At 41.4% G+C, this 23986-nt stretch overlaps 1 protein-coding gene across 1 annotated transcript in view; it reads left to right on the forward strand.

Annotated features, from left to right (window-relative positions):
* LAMC1 (laminin subunit gamma 1) overlaps nt 1-23986 on the forward strand; it is a 121097-nt gene that overhangs the window by 92751 nt on the left and 4360 nt on the right. The window contains 14 exon segments of the mRNA NM_001206817.1: nt 5889-6134; nt 6596-6749; nt 7354-7496; nt 8503-8681; nt 9774-9930; nt 12496-12701; nt 13138-13217; nt 15049-15186; nt 15718-15862; nt 17543-17692; nt 17959-18073; nt 19043-19242; nt 20485-20643; nt 23263-23362. Of these exon segments, the coding sequence (NP_001193746.1) occupies nt 5889-6134; nt 6596-6749; nt 7354-7496; nt 8503-8681; nt 9774-9930; nt 12496-12701; nt 13138-13217; nt 15049-15186; nt 15718-15862; nt 17543-17692; nt 17959-18073; nt 19043-19242; nt 20485-20643; nt 23263-23362 (2172 nt within the window).

Raw genomic sequence — 23986 nt, forward strand, 5'->3', positions numbered from 1 at the left:
ACACTCCACCTTCCTTCCATTCCTCCCCCTGACCCCACACCGAGCGCCAGGCAGTGCCACACAGGGAGAGCCAGTCATTTGCTTAAGGCAGTTGAGGAAATGAGGAGTAGAAGTTAGTATAGAATTTCATATTTTTAACTTTTCTTTTTTTTTTTGTTTAATAAAAAACCAAAACAGTGGCCCAGTAGAGTCTCTCACAAATAGACTTCTCCAGCCTCGTTCCCCACCACCTGCCTCTGCACTGGCACCCTCTTCCCAAGCCCCCCTGGGCTTGTCTTCCCACAGGTGCACCCTACTCGCCCGCCATGAAGTATTGCTCATGAACTAGAATGCTCACCCAACTCTCTTATCCAGATCTCACTTTTCTTAGCCAGCTCCTAACTGTTCTGTGGGTTGAGTTGAATCGTTACTTCCCCAGAATGGTTTTCCTCAGTAAAGCCTCTCTCTGCACCTGCCCCAGGTTCTTAGGACCCTTTACTCTGCTGGCACAGAGTTTAGTAAGTATCTCACGTGTCTCCATGCAGAAGCATTTAACAGAGCATTTTGATAAGAGATCCCTCTGCTCGTTGTTCTTTCACTGGTCAGTGAACTGAACAGTTAAGCATCGTGGAGTCATTCTCATGTCTATACTAAATAGTACAGACGGTGAAGTAAAAGTATTGGGGATGCTTATAGAAAGATGGAATATCATATAGGAGATTTTAGAAAATGTTGTATTAGTCACTGATTAAATGCTTCTCACAGAATGTTTGTGAAATATACAGCTGACCCCTGAACTGTATGGGTTCAGGGTTCAAATCACAGGTTTGAACTGCGTGGGTCCACTTAATGCAGATTTTTTTCAGTAGTAAATACTGCAGTACGACAGTCTGTGGTTGGCTGGATCCATGGACGTGGAATTGTGAATGCAGAGGAACCACATAAGGTGGGGGCTGGAATTTCAGAACTCATTTGTGGATTTCTGACTGTGCAGGGCAGCAGTCAACACCCCCCCCCCCGCCCCCGCAACTCCTTGCATTGTTCAAGGGTCAACTGCATTTGTTTTATGAAGTATCACCTGGATTGAAGTAAATGATCTATAGCAATTCTTGAGGATGTTAATTAGGATATAGAAGTCTGCATGAAACCAGGACAAAACCTGTAAAAAAACCACAATATTATCACTCTTTATTTTCCTACATTCTGCTTTGCTTTTTATAGCGCTTTTTAGCTGCTTGATATTTTTATGTGTATTCATTTGTTTGTTGCTTATCTCCTCCTTCCTTCCCCAGAATTAAGGTCCTTGAAGCAGGGACTTTGCTCTGTTTTATTCACCTTTGTATCCCTAACACCCAAAATAGTGTTTGGCACATGTGTTTGTTGAATGAATGCGAGTATCTATTAAATAAATGAATAGAGGTTGCAGATGCAAAGTAAGACGTTCCTCATTTAGAAGACTGTTGAAGAATATGAATAACTGATGATAGTCACTGAGATCTTCGTGCATGATTCACTTCTGCATTTAATACTTAAAACGATCTTTTCAGGTAAATTAATAATACTAATCTTTTTTCAACAAAATTGAGTGCATGGCTTTGGGATTATGAAGATGAGTAAAGGAGGGTCCCTGCTCTCCAGGGTCTAAAAGTGGAGGGAAGCACAGAGATCATTTTCATACAGTGTGGTTAGTTCAGATAAAGAAACGCACTCAAGAATACTAAAGGAGAAAAAAGACACCTCTCCTGGTACGGGAAGGATAATAAGAGAAGTCTATAAATTGCCCAAGTCATGTAAGTAGTACAGTCTGGATTTGAACCTACATCCTAGACTCTGAAACTAAGGGGCAGGCTAGCTATAGCTTTGGAGGATATTTTGCAACGAGAGCTTTTATGGGCTACCATGTAGCTCTGTTTTGACTTTTCTAGCAGATTCGCTAAGAGTCGGACACGACTGAACGACTTCACTTTCACTTTTCACTTTCATGCATTGGAGAAGGAAATGGCAACCCACTCCAGTGTTTGTTCTTGCCTGGAGAATCCCAGGGACGGGGGAGCCTGGTGGGCTGCCGTCTGTGGGGTCGTACAGAGTCGGACACGACTGAAGTGACTTAGCATAGCATAGCATAGCAGATTTTTCAATTGAGTTTGATTCAGGACAGGTTTTAAGACACTTGAATGCGTCTTTTTGGCTGCGTCGGGTCTCAGTTGCGGCGCAGGGCGTCTTTCATTGCAGTGCACGGGTTTCTCCCTGGCTGCGGTGCATGGGCTAGATGGTTGCAGCACAGGGGCTTAGTTGTCCCATAGCATGTAGGATCTTAGTTCCCTGACCGGGGATCAAACCTGTGTCCCCTCCATTGGGAGGCAGATTCTTAACCACTGGACCACCAGGGAAGTCCCTAAGACATTTAAAATATGGATCATATCTAAACTAGCTAAAGTAACTGATGAAAAAGCAGAACTGAAGTACTGTCTTAATCCTATGCTGGAGAAGGATCTTGTTTCTGGAAACTGTTGTATTTACCTCAAAGGCAAAAGGGCCCCTAGCTTCCCATCCCCTTTTAACATCCTGTTTCTTCGCGTCCTGCCCCATCCCCAGCTAGATCTTCTGTTACCTCATCAGTGGTCTCTATTTGCCAGATGCAGTGGTAAGTTTTCTGTCCTTATCTGACCCGGAGTTTCAGCAACACTGGATACTGTTGACTACTCCCTTTGCTCCAGTTTCTCCTCTTGCCTTTTGTGACTCTTCCCTCTCCTTGGTTGTCTTCTCCCTTTCTTCTCTTCTTTTGGGTCTCCCTTTGATCACTTCTGTTTCTTAGCCTGGGGTTTTCTTGTCAACTTTATCTGTATTCTCTCCTTAGGTGAGCACCTCTCACCTTGAGGCTTCAAAAACCCCTCCTTGCCTACAGCTGGAAAATCCATGCCTTCAGCCCTGACCTTGCTCTCTCGAGGGCCAGCTACCTACTTGCTGTCTCTACCTGAATGGTGGGAAGGGAGCCTTCCATCGGCCCCTCCATATCTGTTCTCTGTGCTGCTCCACCCTGATGACACCTGTGTGTGTTACCTCACATGGCCACCTCCACTTGGTGGGAAGCACATAGGAGATCAGAGAGGAAAAGAGGATGAGGGCAGAGTATGTATTCCAAGGCCCCGTGTCTGAAGCGTCTCTCGGCTCTTGGCAGGTGACCTTCTCCAAACAGCTCTTTCTGATAAAGTTAGAAACTATTAGGTTCTGGTAACTGATCACCCCCTGAGGTCAAGGTTATGGACCTCTGCGTTACTATCCCAAGTACTACTGTACTTGAGATGTCACAGCAGTCTCCCCTGCCTTCTGTAGATGCTGTCTTTATTAACTCTGCTCCAGTGTTGCTAGTTTGAAGGTGCCAAATATTTTCTGTTGTGACTTTGAATCAGACAGCCAAAGGGATCTCAAATTTAAGCAAATCCAAGCTAGGTCTTTGATTGTCTTCAATTCTGACTCTGTTCTTTGAAGGTGCCAAATATTTTCTGTTTTGACTTTGAATCAGACAGCCAAAGCAATTTCACATTTAAGCAAATCCAAGCTAGGTCTTTGATTGTCTCCAATTCTGACTCTGTCCCTTCCCTGGTCTTTATCTCCATCCACCTATTTCCTCGAGCTAAAATCGTAGGCTTATCCTTGATTCTTCTTTCTTTCATTGCCCAGGAATCAGCCAGAAGGTGTTAGTCTCTCAAATCTGCCCACTCTTTACCACTTTCACTGGTAACCACCCTGTTCTACACCATCGTTGTCTCTTACCTGAGATAGCTTCCTAATTTGCCGCCATGCTTCACTCTGCTCTCCTACAACCCATTCCCCACACAGCAGCCAGAATAATACTTTTAAAATGTAAATCAGATCTTATCACTTAGAAACACCACCCCCACCCCCCAAATAGTATCTCACTGCACTTTAATTTAAACCCACTTTCCTTACTGTGCCCTACCTGGCTGCTGTTACTGCTTCCACAAGCTCATCTTGCTTTTCTGGAACATTCTTCCCTTGAATATTATCATTGTTTAGTTCTTGTGTCTCTTCATTGTCATCCCAAATATCTTCTCTTACAGAGGAACCACCCAATATGAAGTAGCCCTTGACCTGTCTCTCTCATCATATTTTCTGTTTTAACTTTTTTGTGTGTGTCAATATCTGATGTGGTTTTATTTATTTGTTTGTGAACTCATCTCCCTCAGGGGCAGCACAAGCCTTGTGAGAGCAGAGACCTCATCCACCGTGTTCTCCACGTCATCCTGGACAACCCTAGAACAGTCTGTATGTGATAGATGCTCAGGCAGTATTAATGGGATGAGTAAATGAACAAACCTCTATTTCTCCAAAAAAAGTTTAGGCTAATTTAGGTCCAGTTGGCTACAAAGATACCACAAACATAACTTGAGCTAATAATGGTGGGCTAGTAGAAAAGTAAGGATGAGGAGCAGTGAGTTTAATGGAAAGAGCCTTGAATGCTAGCTCTGTCTCTTTTACTATTAGTTCCTTGGTTGTGGGCAAATTTCTTAGCCTGTCTGTTTCTTTCTCCATAAGAATGAGTAGCAAATGATGATCTCTGAGGTCTCTCCTTTGCAGGCTGACACTGCTCAAACAAGGATTAGTAGATGCCTTTTATGTTTTAAGAAAATGACCCTGCCAAACCTGCTGTATGGGGCTTCCCTGGTGGTTCAACTGGTAAAGAATCTGCCTGCAATGCAGGAGACCCAGATTCGATCACTGGGTCCGGAAGACCCTCTGGAGAAGGGAACGGCAACCCACTCCAGTATTCTTGCCTGGAGAATTCCATAGACAGAGGAGCCTGGTGAGCTATAGTCCATGGGGTCGCAGAGAGTCAGACATGACTGAGTGACTATCACTTTTTCAACTCTGTTGTATGAGGAATGAATGATATGAAGAGGCATTTTCAGGGACTTCCTAGTGGTCCAGTGGTAAAGAATCTGCCTTCTGATGCAAAAGACATGGGTTCAATCCCTGATCGGGACACTAAGTCCCACACACTACAGGGCAACTAAGCCCGTGCATTGCAACTAGAGATTCCGTGCGCCACAGCAAAAGATCCAGTGTGCTGCAACTAAGACCCAGCACAGCCAAATAAATATTTTTTTAAAAACCATGTTTTAAAAAAACATCATCTTTCAATTTTCTCAATATTATTGACAAAAACAGACATAGGTGAATGTGCCAACCCTTGGTGCTGGAAAGGTTAGTAAAGCCTCATTTACAAAGCACTCTTAGGGCATGATTTCAGTTAATCCTCAAAACAGCTGCAGAAGGAGGCAAACCAGGTGCTGTATTTCTGAAGAAATGGAGATGTGTCCAAGGTCACCCCAGTGGCTGGGCACCACACCAGAGCTGCAGCCCAGGTGGTCTTCTCTCTCAGGCTGATGCCGTGTCCATGGCACCATGTAGCATTGTGCCTGGTGGTTCCTCCAGACTGTCTGTAACCAGTGGCACTAGAAACATCTAAGGCCTTTCTCTTGTAACATCAGATTGTCTCACATGCAGGTAAAAGGTGTGAGCTCTGTGATGACGGCCACTTTGGAGGCCTTTCTCTTGTAACATCAGATTGTCTCACACGCAGGTAGAAGGTGTGAGCTCTGTGATGACGGCCACTTTGGAGGCCTTTCTCTTGTAACATCAGACTGTCTCACACGCAGGTAGAAGGTGTGAGCTCTGTGATGACGGCCACTTTGGAGGCCTTTCTCTTGTAACATCAGACTGTCTCACACGCAGGTAGAAGGTGTGAGCTCTGTGATGACGGCCACTTTGGAGGCCTTTCTCTTGTAACATCAGATTGTCTCACACGCAGGTAGAAGGTGTGAGCTCTGTGATGACGGCCACTTTGGAGGCCTTTCTCTTGTAACATCAGACTGTCTCACACGCAGGTAGAAGGTGTGAGCTCTGTGATGACGGCCACTTTGGAGACCCTCTGGGTAGCAACGGCCCCGTGAGGCTTTGCCGCCTGTGTCAGTGCAATGACAACATCGATCCCAACGCTGTTGGGAATTGCAACCGCCTGACGGGAGAATGCCTGAAGTGCATCTATAACACGGCCGGCTTCTACTGTGACCGGTGCAAAGATGGATTTTTTGGAAATCCCCTGGCTCCCAATCCAGCAGACAAATGCAGAGGTAACCAGCCATCGGCCACATCCTCTCGCAGTTACACTTACACATCCTGAGCGTCACTGCACGGTCTCTTTAAATATTTACAGTTGTCTGGTCTAATGCAGCGTTGTTCCATAGAGGTATAGCGTGAACCACTTACGTAATTTAAATTATTCTAGTGGATACAGTACAATAAAGAGAAGCAGGTAACGTTACTTTTAACATTGTTTTTTATTTGACATGTCTAACGTATTATCATCTCAGCAAGTAATCAATAAAAAATGCTTGAGAGGTACGTTCTTTTTTTCCCACACTGCTTCTTCAAAGTCGAGTGTGTGTTTCACGTTGACAGCGCATCTCCGTTCGGTGACCGGTGGCTGCTATATTGGACAGCACAAGTCGAAAGACTCTATTTGTGTCGTTTACACTTGAGGGCTCCTCTCGGGTGATGCGCATCTTTTGCTGTCTGTGTCTTCCTTCCGTAGCCTGTGACTGCAACCCCTACGGGACGGTGAAGCAGCAGAGCAGCTGTAACCCTGTGACCGGGCAGTGCGAGTGTCTGCCCCACGTGACCGGCCGGGACTGCGGCGCTTGTGACCCCGGATTCTACAACCTGCAGAGCGGGCAGGGCTGTGAGAGGTAAAATGGTGGCTGCCTTTGGTGCAGGCAACCTTGGCTTTTTTTAAATTGTCACAGATGAATTTTTGTAAGTTATATTTCACAGTTGGTTTGGCTTTGTTCGGGAATTATTTGAGTGCCTGAAACAGGCGAGGCAACCTTTAGAGGCAATGCTGGAGAGCTGTGATGAAGTAATGAGAGCAGAGAGTGGAAGGCAGCGGCACCAGCTGTGTCAGCGTCACCTGAGCCACATTTTTTTTTTTTAACGCAAATTATAAGGTCCTTTCTGAGACGTTTAGAATCAGAACTTCTGGGGTTACAGAGGCTGGGAATTCCTGTCTTCAGAGCTCCAGCCCAGCGCCCATGCAGTGCCAGATTGGAGAGCCATGGGAAGTGGTTTTAGTAGTGGATCAGCAGTATTTGTGTGGGTTAGGTTAGAAAAAGAAGGTCTGAGTAGAGCTCAGGAAAATTACTGGAACCTCAGGAACCTTAACATCTGTCATCATTAAAACATTCTGTTTTCTGATACAAAATTGTATCAGTCCTATGCTGAAAGGAAAAAAAAGAGAGGTTTGCTTAAAGTCTGTTTTTCTTACCCGAGAATTGTCATGTGTTGATTTATTAGGTGTGACTGCCACGCTTTGGGTTCCACCAACGGACAGTGTGACGTCCACAGCGGCCAGTGTGAGTGCCAGCCTGGCATCACCGGTCAGCACTGTGAGCACTGCGAGGTCAACCACTTTGGGTTTGGACCCGAAGGCTGCAAACGTAAGGGGTGTGGGTGGCATAAAAATCTTCAGTCCCCTCTCATCCCCGTTAGAACTGTGAATCCAAAACATTTGACCAGCCTCCGTGTAGGCCTACAGCTCACAGTCAGGGCTGTACCCAAGTCCTCAGAGATGCTTTATTCCAGAAACATGATCCATTTCTAAAACTCAGAGGACCGAAAGCCTCTCTGGTTCCTTAGCAACCACCCGACTTCTGTCTTCTTTTATGGTGTTTCTGACTCTTCCTTTTTCTGGTCTTTGATATTTCCAAGTGATTGCCCTTTGATGACCGAGCCGCCTCCTGTGCTTAATGAAACTTTTTAATTGATCAGATTCTTCGTGCAGATGATGAAGCTGTGAGGGACTCTGCTCAGACGTGTTTGTTGACTTACTGACTGCAGTTGCTTCCCACCCTTGGGGCCCTTTTGGTGCGCTTACATGTGCACATCTGCTGCTCCTTGGCATAAACACTTGCCTGGAATCAGGCCGCAGAACAGTTTGGGTTTTTGCTTTTTGAATTCCTGCGTTTCTCCTGTGGAATGCAGCATAGGTCACTGACTCCGTTCAGAGAACAACATGAGTAAACAAACTACAAAATAACGGAAAATCAGCACTAGCATTCGGGTGTTCTAGTTCCTTAGAGAAAGGAAAAATTAAACGGTTGGAGAGATGAAGGTAGAGATGAGTTCTTGGAAGTGCACGAAAAGGGCACTTTCTGTAATGGACTGATTTCTACTTCATATATTTGTATAATTATTCAGTCATAGGAAATATGTTCCCTCCAAAAGATGCTCACTTTACTTTAAAATTTACTGTTGTTTTAAAAATGTCTGTCTTCTCCGCTGAGCAGGCATAACCATTTAAATTCTCCTAAATCGGCCTGTTTTTCACAAAGCATCTACTTCTAATGATAGTACAGCTGGCTTATCGATATCACTCTGAGCTTAAAGAAAATGCAGTCTTCCGTTTTTTTCCTTATTATGTACCCTTTTCCCTTTATTCTGCAGCCTGTGACTGTCATCCTGAGGGGTCTCTTTCCCTCCAGTGCAAAGACGATGGTCGCTGTGAATGCAGAGAAGGCTTTGTGGGGAATCGCTGTGACCAGTGTGAAGAGAACTATTTCTACAATCGGTCTTGGCCTGGCTGCCAGGAATGTCCAGCTTGTTACCGGCTGGTGAAGGATAAGGTCAGCTGTCAACAGTGCATGCGTTCATTCATTCAGCAGATGTTGAATGGGCACTTCCTAAGCTCTCAGCTCTAGAGAAAATATGGCGAACCAGATAGATCCAGCCCTTGTTCTCAAGGGCTCAAGTGCCGACTGGGAGACACATAATAAAAATTAAAGGAATACTAACTGAGATAAGTACAAGAAAGAATGCAGAGAATAACTAGGGAGAACTACTTTCTATAAAGCCTCTGTGGAAACTCACTTAAGGTGAGATCTTAAGGATAAGAAAGATCAAGCTAAAGGAGAAGTGATGGGTAGGCTGTTCCAGGAAGAAGGAACGTGGGGTACAGTGGCCTTGAAGCTCGAGGGTATCTGGATCCTGCTGAATGAAGAGGGAATGGTTTGTGATAAGACTGGAGAGATCGTTAGAGACTGCTTATGTTGCACCATGTTGACCAGAGTTAGAAATTTAGATTTTATTCAAAATCCAATGGGAGTATACTAAAGAGTTTTAAGCTGAGAAATTCAGTTTATACTTCAAGAACACTCTGCTGCATGCAGTTGGATGGTTAGGAATAGGCAAAAGGGAAAGCCTAGACTGAATTAGATAAATATGTGTGTTCAGCAAGGCAGGATATAAGAGAGGGTCAGGATAGGGAAAGAGAAGAGTCAAGGATGGATCTTGGATTGTTTTACTTAAGGTAGTTGGAGGCACTACTTATTGAGATGGAGATGATTCAGAGAATACATGTGTAAGAGAAAAAAAATCAAGGGTATAGTTTTGGATGTTAAGTTGAGAATACCTATCAGAGAGCCAAGTGACGATATCAGGAAAGTAATCTCAAACAGGAGAGAGCGATCAGAACTGGAGAATCGTCAGCATGCAGAGTTTAAAGTCAGCGGAATCAGCCTGACATTTTTTCTTTTGAAACCAGAGCAGTGAGGAAAAACTACTCCTGTTATCTACTTAAAAGTTTACATACATGGAGTATGTAGACCTCCACACTTATAGAGCACCTCTTTGATTATTATTTCTGCAGGCTTGCAATCAAGTTCTTCAGGAATGTTTATACAGCCTACATTTCCCTTTTCCTTTTTCATTATGTTTAGGTTGCTGATCACCGAGCCAAACTCCGGGAATTAGAGAATCTCATTGCAAACCTTGGAACTGGGGATGAGATGGTGACAGATCAAGCCTTTGAGGATAGGCTAAAGGAAGTAGAGAGGGAAGTTACTGACCTCCTTCGTGAAGCCCAGGATGTCAAAGGTACACAAAGTTAAACAAGAGGGTAATTTCTGTGAGGTGGTCCGTCTTTAGATGTGGCTCTTAGTTCAAGGTTAAATAGTATGGTTTTATAAAATCCTTTCTCCGTTTTTAAACTATGTTTAGAATATGAATGATTTCATCTTTTAAACATGTAGAAAAGAACCTGTCAATGTTTTAAGATACACTAAGCAGAAGTAATTCTCCCATTACATCAGACATGGTTAGATGTTAAAACCCAAGCATTTTATAAATCCTTGGATCAAGGTGCTCACCGTTGGTCTGAGGTTACTTTTGTGTGGGGTTTTTTCCATCATTGAAATCCAGGTGCTTGCCAGATATCCACAGTAAATGCGCATTAACATTAATACACTTGGGGCCGCAATGATCAGCTTCCCTACTGACTCCATTTACACTATGAGTTAGAGAAGTCTTGTCAGGGTACGGGTCAACGAAAACTAAATATGTTGCTTATTTCGTGTTGTAAATGTTCCTAAAATTTTATAAAATGATTGACGTATAGAAGGAAGAAATTGGATGTGTCTGGTTTGAGCAAGATTGTTTAATTTTTGTAGGACAGTCCAGAAATTGTTCTATGAGGTAAATTTTTAGAAATGGAAAAATAAAATGAGATGTGGAAAACAGGTTTTTTATTTTAGTTGTTACATTTTAAGTCTTAAACCTAGATTAAGAAGAATTTATAGGTTTCCTGTTCTGTATAAATAATGGTGGGGTTTTTTTTAGAATGTTCATTTTTCAAATTTTGACACACGTTTTTCCATTAACGTATTCTCCTGTAACAACAAATTCATATCTGTCCGGCCATATCCGTTGAAGAGTTGAATGTGGGGTGGTCATTCTTAGTGCCGATCAGGCACCTAAGAGGTGGGGTGTGGCACACAGCTCTGGTGCCAGCACCTCGAGCTCAGTCAAGAGGCAAGAAAGCGAGGTCGGCCAGCACTGCCACTCATCCAGGCTCCACACCTTGGTGGAGCCGCAGCAGACAAGGCTCTTTTTAGCCACAATGACTACAGCCTTTCCTCTACCCAAGCAGATGATTCTGTGGGACGAAGCACTAATAGGAGCCATGGCCGCCACACTTCCCCCAAGCCACCTGAAGGATGGGGAGCATAATGGGTTCCTGCTTCTGCTAGCTTTGGGAGCCACCAGAGTGAGACTGGGGTTTAAAATCCACTCCCACTAAGTCCTGGTTCATGGAGTTCCTGGCTGACCTTTCCCACTTAGGTCCCAACTAGCCAAGAATAAGAATGTCTTCATAATGATTTATCCTTTCAGACTCTCCCTAAGTATTCATTTGTAGTTTAAACTTGTGTTTATTCTTCAGTTTTGAAAGGAGATTATGCAGTACAAGTGGACACTTGGAATTAGAGGGCTTTGAAGTGATCCACTTAGGTTATCTCTTCCCTTTTTGGGGGGATACTATTGTTTCTCTAAAGAACCGGCCAGAGAGATTGATAGGTTATCTTCTTGAAGTTTGGAATGGAAGGGGCTTCTTAATTTCATTGGCTGCTTCTTAAATCTAAGTGATTCTCTGTAATTTCAACTTGTTTTTTATTTTGTGTTTTGTTAAAAATCTTTGGATTGTCAAAGAATTGTTTAAGTAATATCTGAACGGGGTCATTCTGTAGTTAGAGGAGCATTTTGCAGTCTACCAGCTTTGCATGTGTATTGATTGGGTGACCCTGCTTCCAAGATGTTGTTTTCCAAGGCTGTACTCCTTCGTTGATCTTGACTTCAACTTCTCACCTCTTGTACGTGCCTTCGAAAATTCAGATGCCAACGCTAGCATCATGCAGAATTAAGAACTGGTCAGTTTGAATAAGACTGACTTAATGGTTTCTGTATATGTATATTCTCATGATGTGAGAATTTTAATAATGTCAGAATTATCTTTGTATGGGCTTATATTTGTTTCTTGATTGATTAGGGTACAGCTATGAGGTTTAAATCGAATGGGTAATATTAAGGAAGAACAATTCAAAGAACTATTCAAAAGCAAAGATCAGTCTGAAATTACATGGATGTGTGGGGTGGCAGCAAGAGTCTACTTCGTTTAAAATTTTAAGAATGAATTTAAAGTGCTGTATTTCAACCTCTGTTTCAAACTGAGTTTTTCCTAGTTTAGAAAACTGTGCAGCTCTCAGGGCTGGTAGTGATTTTACCAGCATTGTATTTTTATTCAGTCTTGCATGTGCTGGAGTGTCAAAATCTTCGCTTCATTGAGTATGTTTTGAGTGTCTTCTCTTTGCCAGTCATTGTGTAAGACTGGGATGCCATGTGGAGTAAGAAAGGAGAGACTCATCAAGTGGGAGAGATGCTGTGTTCATCTCCAGTTAAACACAATCGGAGACCATGGTTGAATGTATCAGTGGCGGTACTGCTGGGCACAGTGAGGACTGACCAGCTCTGTTGCTGGCTTTGGGAGACTTGTCAGAAAGATGGTGTATTTGGAAGCATGATGAGAAGCAGTGCCTCAGGTTTCATATGAGATGATATGTAACCCCCCTTCAGATAATTTATGAACTTTCTTCTGCACTGCTATTGCAGATGTAGACCAAAATTTGATGGATCGCCTCCAGAGAGTGAATAACACCTTATTCAGCCAAATTAGCCGTTTACAGAATATCCGGAATACCATTGAAGAGACCGGAAACTTGGCTGAACAAGCACGTTCCCGGGTCGAAAGCACAGAGCAGTTGATTGAAATCGCATCCAGAGAACTTGAGAAAGCAAAGGTCGCCATTGCCAATGTGGTGAGTGACTGGGACAGTCTGAGAGGGACTGGGGGAGTCCCTTGGTCATTGACAGCAAGTCTTTTACCGGTAGGGGAGTGCTTCCTCCGATAAATTGATGCCTTGTATCTTCTTGTTTGTCTCTAAACATGGCGGAAGAAAGCCACACTGCTCATAGTTGCCATGAAATAGTTATCCCAAACTGAATTAAAACCAGAGGACATCTGGGTCCTGTCTCTTGTTTGGGTCCTTCTAGGCAATTTAAGCTTTCTTTATTCTCTGCTGAAAATAGAAATAATAATCTGTAGTCAAGGATGCTGATATTAACTGAAGATCTCTTAAATGAAGAGGCATTCTTTCTCTAAATAATATTGATAAAATTTTAGTTTTGATGCTTGTTTATTAATATAAATAATCCCCTCCCTTGAGATCAGTGCCTTGTTTCCTTCCTCTTCAGTCAGTCACTCAGCCAGAGTCTACAGGAGACCCCAACAACATGACCCTTTTGGCAGAAGAGGCACGGAAGCTTGCTGAACGGTAACCTCCAGATCCCTTGTTAATGATTAAGTTGTGGCTTATGACATGTACATGGTTCCATCCTACACCCACAGACACTTCCCACATAATTACTTCTGCAAAGTTTGCCCTCTTTTCTGAAATGTTACATACTGTACTCTGAAAAGAACTACATGTACTCTTTTCTTCCCTTTCCTTTGATATTAGAGTATTTATTTTGAATATTAGAATATGATGGTTTGGAGGGAAATTGTATCTACATATCTAAGGAAAATTTGGATTTTAAATTTTGAAACCTTAATAGATAAGCTCAGAATTTAGCTGCTTTTTCAAGGTTATTAATTAAAACCTTTTTGTCTATTCACTTTCGGTTGCGCTGGGTCTTTGTTGCTGCATGTGTTCTGTCTCTGGTTGCGCTGAGCGGGGGCCGCCCTTTGTTGCAGTGTGGGATTTCTCATTGCCGTGGCTTCTCTTGTTGCGGAGCACAGGCTCCAGGGCACACAGACTCGGTAGTTGTGGCTTGTGAGCTTAGTCGTTCTGCGCATGTGGGATCCTTCCAGACTAGGAATTGAACCCATGTCCCCCTGCATCGGCAGGCGGATTCTTAACCACTGGACCACCGTTGAAGTCCCTTGTCGTCGTCGTTGTTTTTAATTTTGAAATTTTTAACAAAAATGTTTTATTTTCAAGTTTCAATAGAAAATATTTAATAACCCATCATACATGTGAAAATTAGCCAAACAGATCATTTCTTTCCTGATTAAAAGTAAGGCGATTTCTTAAGAAGACTTTAAATTGTAGAAGGCATCAAGTTAAAGCATTTTTTAAAAAATAAAATTGCTAAAAATGTAGTCCTTGTGAGGGCAGGCGTTTTTGTGTGCTTTATTCATTGCTGAAGTCCCAGTGCTTGAAACAGTATCTGACATACAATAAGTACTCAATAAATGTTTATAAATGCATTGCAAAACAGTAGACCTCATGGGTCTAGGGTGCTTAAATAAAACCTGATAGAATTTTAGCCTCAGTGTCTGAGCAATTGCATTGGCTTTTTGCTTTAACATATGTGCTCTCTTTCTGTTCTCTGTAAATGTGAGTGTGTAAACTGCTGTAATTTAGTTCATAGAGCATTCATGGTTTCAGAGCTGGATTTTCTGATTAAAAGAAGACAGCTGAAAACATTAATAGAAAGCTCCCAAGAAAAATTAGGTCTTGGAGATAAATTAATTGTGGTGTACTTCTTTCATGAAATTTGAAGGAAAGTTTATCAGATCAAAAAGAAGGGCCATGTATTGCAGTGTGACAATGTAATATGAAATTTTAGAGCTGAAAAAAAAAAAACTTAGCAGTTGCTCAGCAGTTCCAGTTGATGTGTTCTTTGCCATTTGGCATTGAATTACTCTTCCTAGGTTGCATGTGAGAAATCTGAATAGTCAAAGGGGTTTTAAGATTAGGTAGTAACAGAACCAGAGTAGCCATTAAAGAGGAGGTCTGAGATTTGTGTTTATGACTAGAGAAACGAGTTCTTGCCAGCATACATGGTTTCACGTATAAATATTCTTAAATAATTAAATTTAAAAGTAATTTTTAGGAAGTAAAAGCATTTGTCCCTATGTATTTTATATCATTAATCTTCCTGGGAAGTGTCATTTTCTCAGATTATAGAATGCTTATTTATAAACTCAGCCCCACTGAAATGATAACAAAATTCCAAATTTATAAGACTTTTCAATATTTGTGGAACTCTGCCCATGGTAATGTATGTATATAATAAGGTAAGCTTTACCTGAATTCTGCTTCTTTCCCTATTAAAAGGTTCTGTTTCATGACTTGTTTTTCCTGTTATGTTATATAGCCATAAACAAGAAGCTGATGACATTGTACGAGTAGCGAAGACAGCGAATGATACCTCAGCTGAGGCATACAATCTGCTTTTGAGGACACTAGCAGGAGAAAATCAAACAGCATCTGAGATTGAAGAGCTTAATAGAAAGTGAGTACAGTTTAAATTGTTCTTGTAAGTGGCACCAGTTCAATGAAGAATTAAATGCTGGTGAGTTCAGGTCAGACATTCATGCAGTAAGGTATCTTTTATTAATCGTGCTTTTGAAATGATGCAGTAATTAGAGCAAGGGATCTAGAGCCACAGAGATTTTATTTGATCCAATTGCTGTATCAGCAGAGAATGGTAAAGATTAACCATGTTACTTTCTAACTAACCATGTTAAAATTCTGCATAAATGAGAAGAGAAAAAATAATCACAGAATAAGCAGAGAAAATAAGCTACATATATTTAAAAAGTGTCTGAAATAAGAAAGTGTATGGTACATTATATGCTATAAAGTGATGAGGTGAAATAGAAATTTAAGCTATATTGGTATTAAATCATAGCATTTTAATATAGCATTTCTTTGAGGTTTTGAAAATACTGTCACGATGATTTAAACTAGAATGAATCTGATGAGCATTAAGATGCTAAAAGGAATGTAGGTTTTCATTAGGTCACATCTTTTTGTTCCTTAGGTACGAACAAGCGAAGAACATCTCCCAGGATCTAGAGAAGCAAGCTGCCCGAGTACACGAGGAGGCCAAGAAGGCTGGTGATAAAGCGGTGGAGATCTATGCCAGTGTAGCCCAGCTCACTCCTGTGGATTCGGAAGCACTGGAGGTATTGGGCTGACAGCCTGCCTGCACAGACTTGCCACCCCCACTCTCTCCCCACCAAACACACACCCACATGCCCCCTCAGTCTGGGGGAGCGCTCTTCTGACTGCCCCTCAACTGTCATCAGTCCCTATTGAGTTGGCCAAAAGGTTCGTTTGGGTTTTTCCATAAGATCTTACGATATTGGCCAACACAGTACCTCCTCTGACCTCCCATTGACTTACTGGTAAAGTCAGAGTTCTAGGTTAGATACGTTAATACACCCCTGCCCTCACCCCATATAAGGAACAGGCTCACCCTTTTCAGTGAACGAGTGAACAAGTGTTACTTGTTCTCACTCCTCCCTGCTGCAGCAGGGGCCCCAATAAAGCCTTGCCTGAAAAAACTTATTGAGGTAAAATAATCCTGTGATTATAAACATTAAATAGAAAAGACTCCTTCAGTGATATGAATAATCACTTCTAAATCCACATTATATCTGACATCTAGATCGTTGCTCCCAGGCACTATCTGCTTTTGAACAAGAGAGAAATGAGTGGTTTAAATGAAAGAACTATGTCAGGATGCTTTGGGGCAAGCAAAATATTTGGGGATTGATGATATTTTATTTCATCTGTACTCTAATCATGAATCCTCACACCAGGTTCTATATAAATGGTGTATTTTTTACACTAAACTTGAAATATGTTAAGTTTCCATTCTTATGTCTGAGGTCTTTGTTTTTATCATAATATTTTAAATCTCTTCAGACATGTACATACTGTTGTTGTCATTGTTCAGTTGCTCAGTTGTGTCCAACTCTTTGTGACCCCATGGACTGCAGCACGCCAGGCTTCCCTGTCCATCACCATCTCCCGGAGCTTGCTCAAACTCATGTCCATTGATTTGGTGATACCATCCAACCATCTCATCCTCTGTCATCCCCTTCTCCTCCTGCCTTCAGTCTTTCCCAGCATCAGGGTCTTTTCTAATGAATCGGCTCTTCACATCAGATGACCAAAGTATTGGAGCTTCAGCTTCATCATCAGCCCTTCCAATGAATATTCAGGATTGATTTTCTTTAGGATTAACTGGTTTGATCTCCTTGCAGTCCAAAGGACTCAAGAGTCTTCTCCAACACCACAGTTCAAAAACATCAATTTTTTGGCTCTCAGCCACCTTTATGGCCCAATTTTCACATCCCTACATGACTATTGAAGAAACCATAGCTTTGACTATATGGACCTTTGTTGGCAAAGTAAAGTCTCTGCTTTTTAATATGCTATCTAGGTTTGTACATACTTATGATTTCCTATATATGGAATTTGATAATAGGCGAAACTAATCTATGATGATTTAAAAAACAGACCAGTGACAGCCACATTGTTGGAGAGGTGGGTGGGGAAATGGACTGGAAAGAAATACAAGGGCATTTCCTGGGTGGAAATACTGTGTATCTTGATTGGGGTTTGGTTACACAGGTGAATATATTTGTCAAAACTCATTAAACTAAGTACTGTGCATTTTACTGTGTATAGGTAGGGTATACCTCTTTTTTTTTTTTTTCTTAAAAAGGTCCATAAAATCTTGCCCTGTGCTATTCTTTTCAAAACTATCTACTAAGTATTACAGAGTTACCGAGGCTATCTTTTGGGCAGTTTAGGTTGTTTTTTCTAACATATGTGATCTTGCTTGCTTTTCATAGAATGAGGCAAATAAAATCAAGAAGGAAGCTGAAGATCTGGACCGTCTGATTGACCAGAAGTTGAAAGATTACGAGGACCTCAGAGATGACATGAGAGGCAAAGAATTTGAAGTAAAGAAACTTCTGGAGAAAGGAAAGACTGAACAGCAGGTTGGTTTGCTTTGCAGATTGCTTCATTTCGTGAGGCAAAAATTGAAATTGTCTGACTGTAAGCTGTGTCTGAGCCGTCACCACAAATTGCAGAAGCAACAAAACCCACAAAGAAGAAATCAGAGGAGGGTTCTCTGCTGCTGCCCAGGCCTAGCCTGTCGCATGCTGGCTGCTCAGAGTGGGGTGGCCTGGAGGCGCCCGGTCTGCTAGGAGGGAGGAGGCTTTACCTAGGAGGCTCTGTCCTCTCATCTGCCATGTGTTTGCAGACTGCTGACCAGCTCCTTGCCCGAGCTGATGCTGCCAAGGCCCTTGCGGAAGAAGCTGCCGAAAAGGGACGAAACACCTTACAAGAAGCCAATGACATTCTCAACAACCTGAAAGGTATGAGCGGGGAGGCAGCAGGGTAAATGTCCTCTGTGAGGCTGCTCTTCTTTCTTTTGTTAAAGATTTTTACTATGAGATTTTCTGACCACATACAGTATGAGCGATAATAGTATAATAAATCCTGTATACCTGTCATTCAGATTCAACAATTAAGATTTTTACTGCACTTACTTTATCCCTCAGCACCTTCCCTACCTTTTTTATGTCCAATATTTCAAAGAAAAATCCCAGAGTTCATGTCATTTTACCCATGGTATGAAAACCAAAAAAAAAAAAGTATATTTCTTATAATCAAGATATGCCTATTTATCTGTTTAGTATTGGTAAATTGAGAGTATCTTTAATTTTCTTTGCCAGTTGCATCTCAGTCTTTGTTTTCTTTCTTTACCCAAGATAAAAAAGAACTACGCTCAATTCACTGTATAGCCTTGAACTTGCCTCTGATAAATATAAGTTCTGTAAATACAGAAGCTTTACAGGATAATGGTTGAATGTATGGGCTCTTTGTCAGTGGGTTTGAGTTACAATCCCTGATCTACCTCTTACTCTTACTGTGAATCCTTGAAAAAATGATCTACCTTTTTAATCCTCAATTTTCTAACATATACCAATGATGCAGTTACAAAAATTCATAAAGCTCTCAACTCAGTACCTTACACATAGCAAACACAGAACAAGCTACATCTTTCAATATTGGTTGAGGTGGAGGTGATAGCATCCTCGGTTCTGCATGAAAATAAATGTTTCAAGTGAGAATTTGCCTTGCAGAAGCAGGTGTTCATTCTCACGAACCTTCCATATCGGGCTGTGAGCTTTGTTCTCCTAAGATTTCAGTCCCTGTTGTTTCTCATTCTTTTGCCCTGACTTCCATTGTTCATAAAACAAAATCTCATGACAGCTCCCTGAAAGTTTCCCTTTTGGCTTGTTGAGAGTTTAGTTCAAATGCATTCCTGGAACCTGTTTTAGATTTTGATAGGCGAGTGAATGATAACAAGACGGCTGCAGAGGAGGCCCTAAGGAGAATCCCTGCCATCAACCAGACCATAATTGAAGCCAATGAAAAGACCAGGGAAGCTCAGCAGGCGCTGGGCAATGCCGCCGCAGATGCCACCGAGGCCAGGAACAAGGCCCACGAGGCGGAGAGGATTGCCAGCGCCGTCCAGAAGGTGTGCGCGCCCCTCCTGTCCGGAACCAGGCCTCTGCTCACATGTTCTCTGTTCTCTAGTCGTTTTCCAGGTTCTTTCCAGACCCCTGCCCTGCACACACACTGAGAGGTCTTGCACATTTTTTCCTTGACTCCATTAAAGTTATATTACTCCATCTTTGTCATTCCTTTTTAACCAAGCATTAGAGCAGGTAACCATGTTGATTAAGAGGGGAGAGTTACTGAAACGGTCCTTTGGGACTGTCTTGGCAGTCCAGTGGTTAAGACTCCATGCTTCCAATACAGGGGGTGCGGGTTCAGTCCCTGGTCAGGAAACTAGATCCCACGTGCTGTGTGATACAACGAAAGAGAGAAAGGGTCCTTTACTCTAAAATCTCTACTATGTCTTGGTGGCAGGGTCTGAGTTGTGAGGAGGGAGATGGCTTCAGGGACCCATAGAGTCCCCTCCCACAAAAAAATCAGTTCTTTCTAAAGATTTTTCTAAAGAACTCTTTCTAAATAAACACAGTTCCCTGCCATGGATAGTTTATTTTTTTCTGTCTTATTTAGAGTGTCAAGTCTTTACAGTGTTTCATGCCCCGCCCACTTTCAAACGTATTTCCATATCTAAGCCCTACCGTTTTTAGAATTTTTATAGCTGCCCGTGCCAGGATTCTTTCTACTCATCTTAAAGAATAACTTCTTTTGGCTGGCTTTCTCCTACTTAAAGATCAGTCTGTTTCATTTAAAGGAGAGATTGGAGCTGATTGAAACTTACATGTGTTTGAAAATCACATGCATTTTTTTAGTTTATTTAGAGCAGATATATCATATTTCAGGATTATGGACTTTTTGTACATTATAATGAACTGCCAACTAGAATAAGACTAGCTTTGAATAGAAAGTTATCCATGTGAAAGAGTCTAATCAGTGTGATGCGGTGGAAAGTATACACCAGTTAAATGTTGCTGCGATGTGACCCCAAGTAAAAATGGCAACGATAGAACAGGAATTTTTATTAACTGGATTAAATAAGAGGATACAAATAACAGTGCTTTGTAAAATGTTATTATGTTAGGTGGTAATGTTATTTTTTTCATTACTGCTATTTGTAGCCCAAATAAATGATAACATAATTCAACTTACAGTACAAATTATAGGGCGAATGATTGCCCTGTTGTTTCTGTATCCTAGTTTTGAGCGACCGAATCCTTTAGAGAAAGGAAAACATTTTTTCATCAGCAATTGTTTATTTTGTGTCTAGAACGCTACCAGCACCAAGGCAGAAGCTGAAAGGACTTTTGCAGAAGTTACAGATCTGGATAACGAGGTGAATAATATGTTGAAACAACTACAGGAAGCAGAAAAAGAGCTGAAGAAAAAACAAGAAGATGCTGACCAGGATATGATGATGGCAGGGATGGTGAGTGATTTTGGCATTTTTGCTAACGAGTAGAAAGTGAAGGGTGTTCAGTGATGAAAGATTCCTGACTTGTTGAGGAGTCTCTTTCCTATAGACTTCTGTTTTCAATTGTGTTTCCTGATCAAGAATTGGGTTAGTAACTTACATAGAAGACAAAGAATTTGGATCTTCTGCCAGACTGTTGCACAAGAGTTCCTTTCCAAAGCTACTCTCAATTAAAAGCAAAACATTGTTTTACACATTTGAGGCTTTAGGACATTTGAAAGTATGTATTTATATTTTTGAATGAGTAATTCATAAATGGGATATAGTCAGAAAGGGGAAAAAAAGGAATGCAATGAAAAGTTAATTTCCTTCCTCCTCTTAGTCTCCCAGCAACTTGCCTTTAGCAAAGACCAGTTTCTTGTGTAAAAGGACAGATTTGAAGATGACAAAACATACCAAATTTATATCCAATTCAGTTTTTCACTTATTGTGATGATGTGTATACATAGCTCTGTTTGTAACAAAATTAACTTGTGAATGTGTGGTCCTCCGAAGGACTGGGGTCCATTTTTCTGTTTTATGCAATATTTTGCTTTTAAAATACTAGTGGAGTCACAATGTAAATAATTTCTTTCCGGTTCAATCTGATTATAATCACAGTCATGACAAGACATGAAGTCCTTTGTGTGGGCTTCCCTCATAGCTCAGCTGGTGAAGAATCCACCTGCAATGCAGAGACCCCAGTTCAAATCCTGGGTTGGGAAGATCTGCTGGAGAAGGGATAGGCTACCCACTCCAGTATTCTTGGGCTTCCCTGGTGGCTCAGCTGGTAAAGAATCTGCCCGCAATGCAGGAGACCTGAGCTTAATCCCTGGGTTGGGAAGATCCCCTGGAGAAGGGAAAGGCTACCCACTCCAGTATTTTGGCCTGGAGAAGTCCATGGACTTTATATCCATGAAGTCACAAAGAGTCAGACACAACTGAGTGACTGTATAAATGATCATGGTAGATCATTTTCACCTTGGGATAGAAAGAAGAATTACTAAGCTTGTTAATCTAATGAAGTCCTTAGGGAAGTGATAACAGAAGTATCCCTTTGCGAATACCTTATTTTATTATGCATTTTTTGATTTTTGTTTTGGATTATCTGAATTTTCTATAGCAAGGTATGTCTCAAGTGAAAATTCCCACATAGTAAAAATGTGTGTTTTTCATATGTGCTGAGGGTCTCTGGATTTTATTTTTTTTAATGCAGTCATAGAATCCTGAGATTTAGAGCCTGTTCAAAGAAAGGAAAAGATATATATTCTCTATATCTTCATACCCTCAAAGAGGGTATGGATTCCATTCAAAGGGAAGAAAAAAGATCTATCTTTTATTCCTTTTGGTAAATAATTTATAAGGAGCACAGGGCACCCTCATGTGTATTATCCCATTTATAGTTAAATAGCCTGAAAGGCCAGAATTGCATCAGTATTATTGGAGTCTGTAACCTATTTTTTTAAGGAAAAGGGTGAAAGCTCACAGTTGTTCCTAGAAGAGGGGGCTGCAGACAGCAGGGTAAATGCCATCAGTGACTTGCAGTCTGAGGGCCAGCAGCTCTGCTAGGATATTTGCAGACTGCCCGGGAAGACACAGTGGCTGCGATTTGAACAGAGATTAATCCTTTATTTCTGAAGGGTTTTTCCTCTTGCTTTCTTTTCTTTTTAAAATTTTCACATTGTTTCTCTATCCAAAAGTTTTGTATTTCTGTTGACCCAGAAAAAACTAGGAAAAACAGTTCTGTGTTGGAAAGCTCAAAGCTCCTGGTGTATATCCCGACCAGATTTATTTGTGAGAGCATCTGTTTTCTGATCCTTAGACACTTCCTCTTCCATTGCCATTTCCTGTGACTCATGCAGAAGCATATTTGTTCAGGTTTCATGGAATTTTCCCAAATAGATTTACCTTTGGTTGATTTTTTAAAATGTAAATTGTATTGTCTCAGTTTGTGTGTGTATGTATGTGTGTGATTACAGGGGGAGAGGGAGTTTTAAAAGAATATCACATAATTAGGAAAATTTTCTGAGAAGAGGCTATTTCTAATAATCAAGTCTTGGAGGACATGTTCTAGTTCTAAAATGTATTAATTGTTTTTGTATTCATCCTTAAAAAGTAACTTGCAGGGACTTTCTGGGTGGTCCAGCGGTCAAGACTCCACTCTTCCCCTGCAGGGTTGCAGATTCAGTCCCTGGTTGGGGATCTGTCCCACATGCTACATGGGGTGGCTGAAAAATAAATAAATTTAGTTAAATTTTTAAAAAAGGAGAAGCAAAGAACCACAAAAAAAAATTTTGAGTAACTTGTTTCTGCTTGATGGGTTTTATTTTGAATACACCTTCATGTATTCTTGAGTAAGAAAGTGAGAAAAAGAAATAATAACATTGATCTTTGAAATACAGATACAGTATAGGTATACGACTACCTTTTTATGACGGTCATGTAAATTAAAAATAGCAACATCCTCAACATGAAGCTATGACCCAAAAAAAGAAGGGAAACCATCTGAAAATTAGATTTGTTGACTCATTGGGGAAAGATATTTCAAGAAGACGAAAATGTATCATTTATTATTTATCCTTTTTTGGTGTACAGGCTTCACAGGCAGCTCAGGAAGCCGAGATCAATGCCAGAAAAGCCAAAAACTCTGTTACCAACCTTCTCAACCTTATTAATGACCTCCTGGAGCAGCTTGGTAAGTAACTGTAGTCATTGTAGGCAGTCTTTGAATTCTTTGTACTGTTCTTGGGATCTGAGATCGTTGACTCAAAAGTAGATATTATAGTGCAAAGATTGTATAAACTGAATCGTGACTTTTAAGTTGTATTAATTCAGCATGTACTTACTAGGTCCTTCCATGGAATCTGACCTCAGTATTGGAATCTGACCATGATCCAAGGACTTAATAAAATTTTAAAGGTTTGCTGCCAGGTAGCATGGCTCTTTTATGGTCAAGATTTATAATAGGGTTGAGCAATGATCATTCTTAGCTCGTCCCGCTGGCAGAATGTCTTCAGAGAGTTTGAAGTGAAGGATTTCAGTGATAGAATGAAAGAGCACTTTAAAGAATAGTCTGATGAGCTGATGGTTTTTATGCAAAATGAGAGAAAAGGCTTTTGTTTTGAAGGAAATATAAGCATATTGAAATTTTCCTTTAGTCCAGTTTGATAGGGAGCAGGCCCCTTTATAGGATAGATGTACTTTGTCACCAGTCTGCATTATAGAGCTGTAATTTCTCTAACCAGTGAGCTTCCCACGTGGCACTAGTAGTAAAGAATCCACCTGCCAGGTAGCAGACCCAGGTTCGATCCCTGAGTTG

Source organism: Bos taurus, chromosome 16, assembly GCF_002263795.3.
Source record: "Bos taurus isolate L1 Dominette 01449 registration number 42190680 breed Hereford chromosome 16, ARS-UCD2.0, whole genome shotgun sequence".
Classification (NCBI taxonomy): Eukaryota; Metazoa; Chordata; class Mammalia; order Artiodactyla; family Bovidae; genus Bos; species Bos taurus.